Source organism: Crassostrea angulata, chromosome 3 (genome assembly GCF_025612915.1).
Source record: "Crassostrea angulata isolate pt1a10 chromosome 3, ASM2561291v2, whole genome shotgun sequence".
NCBI classification, from domain to species: domain Eukaryota; kingdom Metazoa; phylum Mollusca; class Bivalvia; order Ostreida; family Ostreidae; genus Magallana; species Magallana angulata.
The window spans coordinates 56,263,922-56,276,912 of NC_069113.1; the positions used below are offsets into that span (position 1 = coordinate 56,263,922).

General features: G+C 37.2%; 1 protein-coding gene across 1 annotated transcript in view; it reads right to left on the minus strand.

The window, feature by feature from the left end:
- LOC128175324 (ubiquitin-like modifier-activating enzyme 6) overlaps positions 1–9,812 on the minus strand; it is a 31,747-nt gene extending 21,935 nt beyond the window's left edge. Inside the window, exons 1-15 of the mRNA XM_052840858.1 lie at positions 9,772–9,812; positions 9,500–9,556; positions 8,490–8,584; positions 8,144–8,172; positions 7,849–7,937; positions 7,078–7,189; positions 6,543–6,623; positions 5,852–5,974; positions 5,327–5,450; positions 5,080–5,189; positions 3,958–4,020; positions 3,457–3,533; positions 2,128–2,194; positions 1,435–1,581; positions 2–69 (exon numbers count right to left, since the gene is read on the minus strand). Coding sequence (XP_052696818.1) covers positions 2–69; positions 1,435–1,581; positions 2,128–2,194; positions 3,457–3,533; positions 3,958–4,020; positions 5,080–5,189; positions 5,327–5,450; positions 5,852–5,974; positions 6,543–6,623; positions 7,078–7,189; positions 7,849–7,937; positions 8,144–8,172; positions 8,490–8,584; positions 9,500–9,540 — 1,226 coding nt within the window. The 5' untranslated portion in view covers positions 9,541–9,556; positions 9,772–9,812. The remainder of the gene's footprint in view (position 1; positions 70–1,434; positions 1,582–2,127; positions 2,195–3,456; positions 3,534–3,957; positions 4,021–5,079; positions 5,190–5,326; positions 5,451–5,851; positions 5,975–6,542; positions 6,624–7,077; positions 7,190–7,848; positions 7,938–8,143; positions 8,173–8,489; positions 8,585–9,499; positions 9,557–9,771) is intronic.
- Positions 9,813–12,991: the final 3,179 nt, after the last annotated feature.

Sequence of the window (12,991 nt, forward strand, 5' to 3'; positions counted from 1 at the left end):
CCTTGGTGTAAACATGTCTGGTGTGGCTGCCTCTTCTTTGTTTATTACATCTCTACAATCCAAGTACAGCTGTAAAATAAATAAAATCACAATAATTACTCTGTGAAGGCTAGCTTATATCTTTAATGAGACACTACAGCCAGTTTTGCACAATAATATACCATGAACTGACAATTTTCCCACAATTGTGGCTGTAATGTTGTAAAAAATGAAAAAGTATAAAAAAAATTGTAACAGGTGAAAAAAAAATATACGGATATAGGTTGAACAAATTTAACTACAGATTAGGGATACTAACTTTGGGTATCGGGTGTGGGTAAAAGTATCTGAAAGGAAGTGATGTTGTTTAGAGTGGGGGAAGTCCATGGGATGTAGTTGATGATGCATGTTGGATGTGTAGTTCCTGCTGTACTTGCCCCAATGGTCACACCATGAATACACTTATTCTCAATTTACTGTTAAAATTCCATCATAATTTGAAGTGTTCCAAACAAAAAATATTGCACATTTTACCTTTCGTTACTCAGTCATGCATATACTTGAACAATAAAATGTTTTCTTTGGTGATCTGTGGGCTATTGCAGAAAAAAATTACATAATCCGTGTTCATTCATGCAGGATGTGAAGGTAGCGACGTTGAAAATCTTTGTGATTAATACTTTGTGCAGTCCATGATCTTTCTTAGGTTGCGGAAGGTTTCGGTCAATTGATAACTGGTTAGATCTGGGTCCTGTAAATTTCAGCCCTGTCATTTTCTACATAGCTATGAATCATAATTTGTTTTCTTATGAAATAGAGAAGTTACTCTGTTGATCTTTTAATACCATGTTTTAAATGGTACTTTCGAGGCTTCTGAACAGTGTTTGGGTCTTCAACTCAACATATCAAAAACTATGTAATGTAACAAGTGAAAAGCTGTCAATGTGACATCAAACCGGGTTTTCTTTTATGTGAAATGTATCCATAATCCATGTCAACCCGTATCCAGTAAAATGGAGTACCCTATATGCAATATTTTGCCAAAAAATGACTTAGTTCAAAAGCTGGTATTTTTTTCATAAATAATCAGAAATCAAACTCCTAGCAATATGCACACCTCTAATATATGTACAATTGATCTGCAAAAGAACAACTTCCTATCTTGAGAACTGTAGGAGGAGTTATCCATACAATGAGGGTACCCTTTTGGCAGCCGCCCACCCACCCGCCATTTTCACCATTTTAATAACCGGATTTTCTGTTGGAAAACCCGCTTTAAAATAAATTCAATTTTTTTTCTCTAAAACGTTAATGAAAAACTATATGTGTGTGTTGGTGTAATTTTGTATGTCACTGTTCTCTTGTATATAAAATGTACTTACCCACTGTTTGAGTGGTGTAAATTTGCCTGTCACTGTTCTGTTTTATTGTTATATGCATATGTACTGTACTTACCCACTGTTTGAGTGGTGTAAATTTGCCTGTCACTGCCTTGATTCCTTCCTGTGCCACGAATCCCCCAAGAGCCGCACACAGCGGTGACAGACATCCGGTGTTTGTGTACGACAGAACATTGAGGAGATCCTCGTCTATTGTTGTTACCTAAATATTAACATTATAATGAAAATCAACCTATAAGAAAACTCTCATGAGTATATATTTTTGTTAAGATTTTGTTTATCTGGTTTTTTTACAAATGATCTTGTTGTTACTATTTTGGCAGACACTTTCCAATAAAAAAAAATTCTACACTTAGAAGTTCTGTCTGTTATTGCACATTACTGTAAACCAACTTCTTTTCATGTGCGAGAAATTTTTGTGCGGTTCATGAGAGCCTTGTTGTCGCGAATATTTCTCGCCGCTTACCAGCCCTCAACGATTGATTCTTATCACAACATGGATCTGGATAAGGCTTGGTAGCACAAATTAGTCGTTACTAAACCAGTTTATCTTTAGTAAATCGTGAAATAAAGTCGCCACGAATAAAAGTTGGTTTTCAGTATTTAACACATCTCAAATCGCCAAAAAGTAACATTAATACTCAATTCTTACAAGGTAATGGATGGGCTAAAAAAAATTCCTTTTACATTCAATTTATATTCATTAGATTGACAAGTTCTTAATCAATCTGTTTTACATGTAGAATACCTTGTTGGTGAGTTCTGTGTTGAGTCCTTTAGCAAGAGATACAAGATTACTTGAATCCTCCACACACCTAGACAAAGAGAAGATAACTCAGATTTGTACTTTTATCTACAGCCAAACACAGATTCCTGCATAAAACTGACATATATTTTTAATATCTATTCCTAGCTTGAACATTTGTGAGATAAACAGATGAGAGGAAAATGTTTAAATCTTTGCCTGTAATATATTCTGAATAAGCCTGATTTCGTATATCCAGCAACTAGTATTTTCGCAATGATCTAACTTTCGTGATCATTTTTTTATCACAAAATATTCAATACGCAGAAATAATATCTGGGGAATGTAAATACTGCAGCGTGGTATATATCACAAACCAAATCTGATGTCTTCAGAAACTATATATTTTTTAAGATGCACTCTTTATGAATGGACATTTCTTACCACGGACATCAAATCGCTTCAAGTTCAAACTTTTCTCAGTGTTTCAATTCCAGGGTTACTATTTTTAGACAGCAATCGCAATCACGTGACACTAAACTCAATGTCCAAAACAACTCGGTTTGTTTATATGTGCAATTATCCAGATGATTTTTTAATGACTTTTAACCTTATAGGTGATGACATATTTACATTCAGTGCATATTTCCCTTTATGCTTGCATTGGAAATATGCAACGTTCATTTTCCTACTTAGCTAATTCATGTGCCAAGAGCACAAATGTAAACATCATCACGCATTTTGAGTATATTTATTATTTGCAAGATTAAATGAAACGTTCAAACTTACATAATTTTATATGAACTAAAATAAGATTAATCGTTTAATCATATCTATTCGTCAATAAAAAAGATTTGGACATAGTTTCTGGCACTATATTTGAAGCTGCTGAAGCGAACTTAATAACTTGCTAATATGGCTGTTCCATGTATGTTTCATATCCCTGACTACGAGTGTATATAATGGCTTTAAAGTGACATTACACAAATATTTCATACAAATTGACATCAGAATAAATATATAAATATAAGCATTGAATGCTTATTTTTGGATGTCGTCGGTCCAGTAACACACCAAGCTGTGCAGACAAATTATCATACCGTGCTAACACGCAGTACTCATTTGTCTGCACCGCTTGGTGTGTTATAGGACCAACAATATCTAAAAATAAGCATTCAATGCCTAATTGAAGCCTCGTTGTTTAGATTTAAATTACAGTAACTTAGTAATGAATTGGGTGACAGAGAGAACAAATCACACCAATATTATTTATTCCATTTTTTCAAACACCAAAGATATTAAGACAGAAAAAAATGAAATTTAAGTCCTCACCAAGCTTTAGGGAATCTCTTGAACTTTTCATTAAATCTATGGAGAGCTAGAAAACCTAAATGAATATTAGCAGGTGCCTGAAACAAAAAAAGAATTAAGTATTGGAACTTTGAAAGAGAGAGGAATGTGAAAGAAAACACAATTATAATGACAAATCAAAATGACCTTGCAAGGAACAATCCTTAATTGTCTCTACTGAATTACCGTATTTTTACCGGAATCTTATATCAATACAGTATTAAAATAATATCTTATGACTCCAACACTGTAACTAATTTTATCTTATATCAATAATAAAGTCATTTCTTAATTATTATTGCACCATCAAGGTTTGCAATTTCATCAATATTTAAAATCTGAAATGACTGCTGCATCATAAAGGTTTGTCTATTAATTAATCAGTATGATATATACAATAAAGATTAATGATAGGTCTGACAGACAGATGGACAGTGATTTGATCCCCAGCAGAATCTCATTGGATGATTTATGAGGACTTACTTCAAACCTACACAGATCTGGAATCAGCAGGGAAGGGTTCAGAATTTCTTGTTCCAGAGATTTCTACAAAAAAATAATCAGAATATACTTGACATAACACAATATCTTGTTACATTATTGTTGTACTTTCTATAAGATAAACATAAGTAAATTAAGCTATAAAACTCTTTTAAAAAGTATTATGACTTTAAACAATTCATTAAGTTTAACAAGAAAGTTCAAATAAAAAGTAGCTGTTGATAAAGGGGCAATCATACCATGCATGAGAAAGAGATTCAATAAGACAAAATTAAAATTTAAGCAATACATGTACTGTAGTTTCACCAGTATTTGTTTTCAGACGCTTTTAGTGATAACTTTTTAATCACAAAATCAAATGTTCATTGAAATAAAATAGTAAATATTTGAAAACAAATTGTATTCAAAAGACCATAAATTTACATATCCTCAAAACTCTTGTGGACACACGAGACGTTCCTCAATTTTATATAATTTTCCTTGATATATTATTCCTTATTTATTAACATTTAAACCTGTTAATTTACCAAAATTACCAGGCTCTTTTCGGAGCAAGAACATCTAGAATTTTCCTTAAAATAGCATGCAAAATGCATTTGAATGCTTATAAATAAAGTCATTTTATACATTTTCAATTGAACAACTTATATCTAAAATAAAAAAAAGTATCATATAACATAAAAATATAATTATGGAATTACTTAGTGGAAATCTTCACATTGTGGAGATAGGAAAAAATAGAAAAAATGGAAGATAGGTCGCGTCTGACCTTAATTGTTAGGGGAAAATGGTGTGGTATAGTTAGAGATGATCAACTGTCAAGCAAAAAAAGGCATGGTATAATGCATCTGCTGAAACATTGCAATATCAATTTGAGAATCAACTCCCCACTCATAAAAAGCACTTGCAGAACAAGCTTGGGTCAATGAACATGAAGCCATGGCCTCAGATAATGTGTTGTAAATCAACCAATAATGGTCATTACCGCCTTCCTTTTCATAGTAGAAATCTATTCCCAAAGTTTTTACAAAATAGGATGTTGCATTTGTTTGACATGTCAGCATATGTATTTAATTAACAATGTGTAATGTCTACGGTACTTACAAACGAGGCATTCTGGGACACTTTGACCTGACGAGCAATACCACCATGTTTATAGGGAGCGAATTCTTCTCCTGTTGTGTCACAGATTTCAAACGTGTATGGGGACAACACTGAAAGAGTCACACACTCGGATGTTAACATAATTTACATAATAGTCACTGAAGTCTTCCCAATCAGGCCATTATTAATTTGACAAGTCATTTGCCCTAAGCCCACCTTCAATTTGCAGTATTAGAAATAAACCCACCTTTTATTTGACAAGTCCAACCATTAAGGGCGGTCATTCCATTTATTTCTCTAAATGTCACATGATCACCAGTGTCAAATCCATGCATTTTGTTCTTAAAACATGAAACAACACCAGGTTTTCCCTGTTCAAAAAGAATAATTACATTCGTTATTATGATTGAGAATATTTTCATCACAACTCATAAACATATAAGGAGGCTGGGAGCTAACAAATTATCTGGTAGATCTGCCTTCAACTTTGACACATTATATTTTTGGCTACTTGTAGCAAAGAAAACAATTTTTAATTTTAAGTTTTTTAAACAATTTGACCATTTTACTATATCTTTAAATAGAGCTATGTGTTTTAAATGGTTATTGTTTGCTGTTTCAAAATGTGTATTTGAGAATTCTCCAAAAATACTAAAGAGCATTTGTCAAATACATGGAACTAATTCCATGTCATTAGTTAAATGTCTAAGTCATTTGATACAATTTGTTCTACTCATCAGTAACTGTTAAGCACAATACATTAAACTCTCACCTTGCTTATTTTCTCAATGAAAATCTCTTTTGGTTCCTCCCCGTCCAAATCAATGATTTCAAAATTATCACCAAAGTCACAAAAAGCCCCACAACACACTCCAAACACGTCGGCCGATATAAACTGAAATCGTCATAAAAGTTATCCAAAATTTTGAAATATTAAAAACACATCACCTTTGTCAAATCATACTATAGTTTCATCAATATACCTTGAATTTCAAAGTCAATCCACAAAATCAAAAGTCATGCAGAGCGTTACTATATAAAAATTTCAGAAAAAATTCTGTGTGCATCAATACAAAATTATTTGCTTGTCCACTTTCAAAAATTATCCCAACCGAATGACCAAAATATGTTCCTCTTTAAATAAGATTCATTATCAACATCTTGAACTAGATCCGTTTTCCTTATTTCATGTCCAGATCAATTTTCATCTTTCATTTTTCCCTTATAAAGCTTAGAGTTTACTTCATGCATTTTTCTTTAACAACTCAGAGTCTAAGTACTAAGGTGGGAGGGGACAAACAATCATTTCTTAAAGATGGCCCAAGTCTTCAGGTTCAACATCACAGACTCCTATGAAAAGATGATGAAAACAGGGCTCTACAATAATTGTTTTCCCTAACAAAACAATGTTATGTACTTGTCTGAAATTAACTTCACTTGTCCAAAAAATGTTCAATACTTACTTTTATTTGAGGGGTCTGTTGTCTGCAGAAGTTGTTCACACAAATCTGGACTTTCAATGGTGCCTCTGTCAATATCACACACTAAAACACAAAAACTACCTGTATTGAAATACAGAGAATTTACATAACAGAGAAAACAGTCAAAACTGATGGCACTACAGACCATTATTGATCACTAGTAGTCAATGGGTAAGCTTAACTATTTCAATTTAATTAACAGATATGTGACTAATTAGGGCAGAATAATTAGAGGTTGCTACCTAGCAGTCGTCTACAGGAGGGAAGGTAAGACACCTGTTTCCTACTGCTTTTGGAGAAGACGAAATTGTTTCTTGATACTTTGTGGGTTTGTTTACATAAAACCTGATATTGTGAGTTAAACAGTTGATGAGATAAATGAGATTTTTATTTCTGGTATCTAGACAGTACTGAGATAAATGAGAACTGAGATAGGTTCTCGATGTCTAATGATATAATATTGTGAGGCAGGTTAGATTGTTCCAATATTTATCAGTGACATTGATGAGACTGTTACCTGATATCTAGCCAGATACGACAGATCTGAATCACAATCTAGTCCTGTTTTCAAGGCAGACAGAGACACATAGGGGTTCAGTTCTGCCAATCTACTGCTGCTGGCTTCAGCTCTGGAAAGCAAACCATTCGAAAAAGACAGATTATATCAAAAATTGTTAAGAGGACAAGGTGAAAAGCTTCAAATGAATATAAAATAAAACAAGAGCTGTTTGTGGAACACTTATGCCCCCCTCCCTTGGAACATCCACAAAGAAAATGAGCGGAAACTGCAAATAACATGAATTTTTCTACGTCCAAGAGCCATAACTCTGTCGAAAATTGCTTGATCGTACCCAATATCGAACTTGACCTAGATATTGTCATGATAAACCTGTATACCAAATTTCATTTCAATGTGTTCATCCTCTGCAAAGAAAATGAACAGAAACTGTTGGTGGACCCACCGACCGACAGACCGACCGACCGAAGACAACAGCAAAGCAATATGCCCTCCCTTCTTCGAAGGGGGGCATAATTAGGCAATGTGTTATAGTTGAACAGTTGTGGAGAAAAACGAACAATTCTTGAATAAGTTTACAAGATTGTTGTGTGCGACATAATCACATATCTAGCACCTTCAAAGGAGATCTAAATTTATCTGGCATGCTGTGAATGATATGTGAAATGAAACCAATCTATAAACTAAACAATGTCCTATCCATTGAACTTGTGTAAATGTGTTGCTATATGACAAACACTGGTTTTTGTCAATGTTGATTTGAACGCTGACCTGTTTTTGCCGACATCTTCCTCTCTCAAAAAGAACTGTGTCCCCAGGTCCTGAATCTCGGCCAGTTTACAATCCTGGATGGTCAGATTCTACAAGGTCCAAGGTCAAGGTCAGTGCCAACAAATCATTTGAATTTATATGTGTAAACTGGTTTTGGATAACACTGAATACTGACAGTTCCTTGGAGATTAAAATCAATATTTCATACATCCTTATTACATGGGCATCAAAGTCATTAAAATATCAATTGAAATTCTTCTCTGTGGAAAGCTATTCTTTCCATGCGAAAACCCACCTTTACTCCAGCTAAGGCAATGTTCTTGGCTGAAAATAAACAAAAGAAGTCAAAGAAAATGTCGGTCAAATACATACCACATTTGATTTTTTAAAACTATTCCACTGACCTCCATTTTGGTCTATAAAACTCTAGATCACAACTTTAATGTTGCTTAGAATTGTAAAGATAAACCATTCTCATTGTCATTGTTTATGCTGAGATTCTGTGATCATAATTATGATATTTGATAATCATAGAAAACCTACTTTCTCATCTTGGGGTCATTAGTAAACTGACAAGTGAGAACGCGTGTAAACCGACAAAGGCCGTTAACTTACAAGTACAACTCTGTTATTTTACCTACCAATTTCAATTCCTAAACCTCCCATGCTGTAGATAAGGATAGCAGAGTTTGCCATTTGTTTCATTGCAGAGTCACCTAAGACATAGCGCTGTCGACTGAAATAAAAAATTAAAAATTCAGAGTTTTTGGAGAGTCTGAAATGTGAGATCTAAATAGCACATCATTGGTGCATGCATGTGCAAAGAGAAAATTTGACTAGCTGCACACTGATTCAATCAAATTTATTTCTGCTCAGTAAATTGGACCCAATTCTCCGTAATTTTGTGTATGGCTTCCGAGTTTATGTTCACACTGGTGATTTTTCTCTACTTTTAAAAAGGCAACTTTGGCTTCTCAGTTGGGAAAAATCAAAGAAATTTATATTTTTGGCATCAAAATTATGGGGCAAAGTGCAGGTTAATTTGGGGGAAAATCTGTAATAGTTGTAAGAGGAATGGGCCTATAATTTCGGTCCTAGACTGGCTGTAGAAAAATCACTGGCCAGAAAACCAAACATTATACATTCCTTTACAAGTCAGTATTCAATGATAATTTTTACAAAGTTTGTAGTTTCTTTTAATGCATTTATTATCAAAAAATGTCTAAATGTGTAATGTTTGTAACTGTTTGATACTGAAGCTAGTTGATGATGGAGAAAGTTGGATTTTGGTTGGGGGGCAAACTAAAATGAAGGCTTGCTACTTATACTTTTTCCAGTGAAGGTGAATTCAAATAGGAGAAATTGACAAATTAGGGCATCTTGTAATCTTGGATGTTCAAGCTTCAAAATTAAAGAGGGCGAGACAGGCGATTATTGCTATTTTAACCACCACAAGTGATTAAAATAAGGGCATGCATAAGTATGAAGAACTGTCACAAGATTTTGTGAAGATGTCAGTCGACAAATGGGGAACTGAATCTCTGCCAAGATTGGGGCAAGTTGACACTTGGTCTTGATGTATGGGGTTCATGCTGGGCTCTTCGAATGGTCCCACAGTAAACCACATTACAGTTGTAACACAAAGTATTACCTATACAGAGAATCATCTATCTCCACCTCTTCTTGGTCCATGGTTTCCTCCAAGATTCTTCAATTAAAATACATCATAAAGAATTATCACCATCTTAGACAATTACATAAAGATTATACTTTTTTGGTTGCAGCAGATGAGTAATAACGTGATACAGTAGGAAGACGATTGCACAACAGTCTCAGTGACACCCTTATAGATTTGTGATCATTCTTTCAACATAAAGAAATTATGCATATATACTCATAATGTTTTGAAATCTTCAATCAAACCTTTTTCAACCGTTAAAAAAAGGAAAACAGCGGCCTACTTCTCTGATACGAGGTATAGAATAGGGTACTTTTTATATCCTATAACCAGGCACTATAACCAGGATATGCGCATGCGTGAACCAACTTTCCATCGGGATCGGTAAACGATTGGGAGGAAATTCGAAAGCTATTTGGAGGAACTTCGAACTGATATATGTGCAATTTAAAAATGCGATTTTTATATGAAAAATATGATCAGAAGTGATAAAAATGTTATGTACATTAGATTTTACACCAAAAAATTAAATAAATAATTGAGAGAACAATCAAAATCAATGTTACAGGAAAACAACAGGCACTTAGCATCGGGGGGGGGGGGGGGGGGGGGGTTGGAATGGGGGCAGGGACAGGGGGACGGGACTGCCCCCCTCCAGCACACGTTTTATCGCAGCAAATATTTTTCTTGAATTTACTTATAAAAAAGTAAATTAACATACAGTTGCACCCCCCCCCCCCCAATGTTTTTGGGACCATGTAAAATTTGAAATGAAAGAAAGGAAATAAACTGTGAAATTGAAGTTAAAGGTACACTTAGCCCCCTACCCCCACGGATTAGGATTTTCAATTATTTAAAAAGTATTTTTGAGTTGGGGTTTTTTTCAAGGCAAGATTGGATGAGTCTGCCCTCAACCCACTTTGCTACGATGCTAGGTGCCTGAACAAAATATCATGGTTTCATTACATACATGTATGCTAGTATAAAGACTTTATGTAAACCAATATTATCTCGTGCATTGTTCCTTTCACCAGGTTCTACAAACACCTTAGTCCAAAATAAATAAAAAAATCCAAGACTAGGAGGGGAAGAAAGAAGAAATTTCTTTTCTTTTTTTTTTTTACTCAGGAGCTATTTTGTTGGGGGGGGGGGATTTGGGGTGAACAGGTCACTGACCCCTTGTAGATCTACCCATGACCTATCACCAGGGTCTGTATACACATAACCAGGGTCAGTATACCCATCACCATGGTCTCCAGGGTCAGAGTATGTATCACCAGAGTCTGTGTGCCCATCATCAGAGTCTGTACACCCATAACCAGGGTCAGTATACCCATCACCAGGGTCTTCATATCTATCACCAGGGTCAGAGTACGTATCACCAGAGTCTGTGTGCCCATCACCATTGTCTGTTTACCCATAACCAGGGCCAGTATACCCATCACCAGGGTCTCCATACCTATCACCAGGGTCAGAGTACGTATCACCAGAATCTGTGTGCCCATCACCAGAGTCTGTACACCCATAACCAGGGCCAGTATGCCCATCACCAGGGTCTCCATACCTATCACCAGGGTCAGAGTACGTCTCACCAGAATCTGTGTACCCATCACCAGAGTCTGTACACCAATAACCAGGGTCAGTATACCCATCACCAGGGTCTCCATACCTAACACCAGGGTCAGAGTACGTATCACCAGAGTCTGTGTGCCCATCACCAGAGTCTGTACACCCATAACCAGGGTCAGTTTACCCATCACCAGGGTCTCCATACCTATCACCAGGGTCAGAGTACGTATCACAAGAGTTTGTGTGCCCATCACCAGGGTCTGTATACTCATAATCAGGGCCAGTATACCCATCACCAGGGTCTCCATACCTATCACCAGGGTCAGAGTACGTATCACCAGAATCAGCGTGCCCATCACCAGAGTCTGTACACCCATAACCAGGGCCGGTATACCCATCACCAGGGTCTCCATACCTATCACCAGGGTCAGAGTACGTATCACCAGAGTCTGTGTGCCCATCACCAGAGTCTGTACACCCATAGCCAGGGTCAGTATACCCATCACCAGGGTCTCCATACCTATCACCAGGGTCAGAGTACGTCTTACCAGAATCTGTGTGCCTATCACCAGGGTCTGTACATCCGTAGCCAAAGTCAGTATACTCATCACCAAGGTCTCAATACCTATCACCATGGTCAGAGTACGTATCACCAGAGTCTGTGTGCCCATCACCAGGGTCTGTACATCCGTAGCCAAAGTCAGTATACCCATCACCAAGGTCTCAATACCTATCACCAGGGTCAGAGTACGTATCACCAGAGTCTCTGTGCCTATCACCAGGGTCTGTACACCCATAACCAGGGCCAGTATACCCATCACCAGGGTCTCCATACCTATCACCAGGGTCATTATATCCATCACTAGTGTTTGTGTGCCCAACAACGGGGTCTGTACACCCATCACCAGGGTCAGTATACCAATCACCCGGGTCTGTACACCCATAACCAGGGTCAGTATACCCATCACCAGGGTCTCCATACCTATCACCAGGGTCAGAGTACGTATCACCAGAGTCTGTGTGCTCATGACCAGGGTCTGTACATCCGTAGCCAAAGTCAGTATACCCATCACCAAGGTCTCAATACCTATCACCAGGGTCAGAGTACGTATCACCAGAGTCTGTGTGCCCATCACCAGAGTCTGTACACCCACAACCAGGGCCGGTATACCCATCATCAGGGTCTGAATACCTATCACCAGGGTCAGAGTACGTATCACCAGAGTTTGTGTGCCCATCACCAGGGTCTGTACACCCATAACCAGGGTCAGTATACCCATCACCAGGGTCTCCATACCTATCACCAGGGTCAGAGTGCGTATCACCAGAGTCTGTGTGCCCATCACCAGGGTCTGTATACCCATAACCAGGGCAAGTATACCCATCACCAGGGTCTCCATACCTATCACCAGGGTCAGAGTACGTATCACCAGAGTTTGTGTGCCCATCACCAGGGTCAGTATACCCATAACCAGGGTCAGTATACCCATCACCAGGGTCTTCATACTATCACCAGGGTCAGAGTGCGTATCACCAGAGTCTGTGTGCCCATCACCAGGGTCTGTATACCCATAACAGGGCCAGTATACCCATCACCAGGGTCTCCATACCTATCACCAGGGTCAGAGTACGTATCACCAGAGTCTGTGTGCCTATCACCAGGGTCTGTACACCCATAACCAGGGCCAGTATACCCATCACCAGGGTCTCAATACCTATAACCAGGGTCAGAGTACGTATCACCAGAGTCTGTGTGCCCATCACCAGGGTCTGTACATCCGTAGCCAAAGTCAGTATACCCATCACCAAGGTCTCAATACCTATCACCAGGGTCAGAGTACGTATCACCAGAGTCTCTGTGCCTATCACCAGGATCTGTACACCCATAACCAGGGC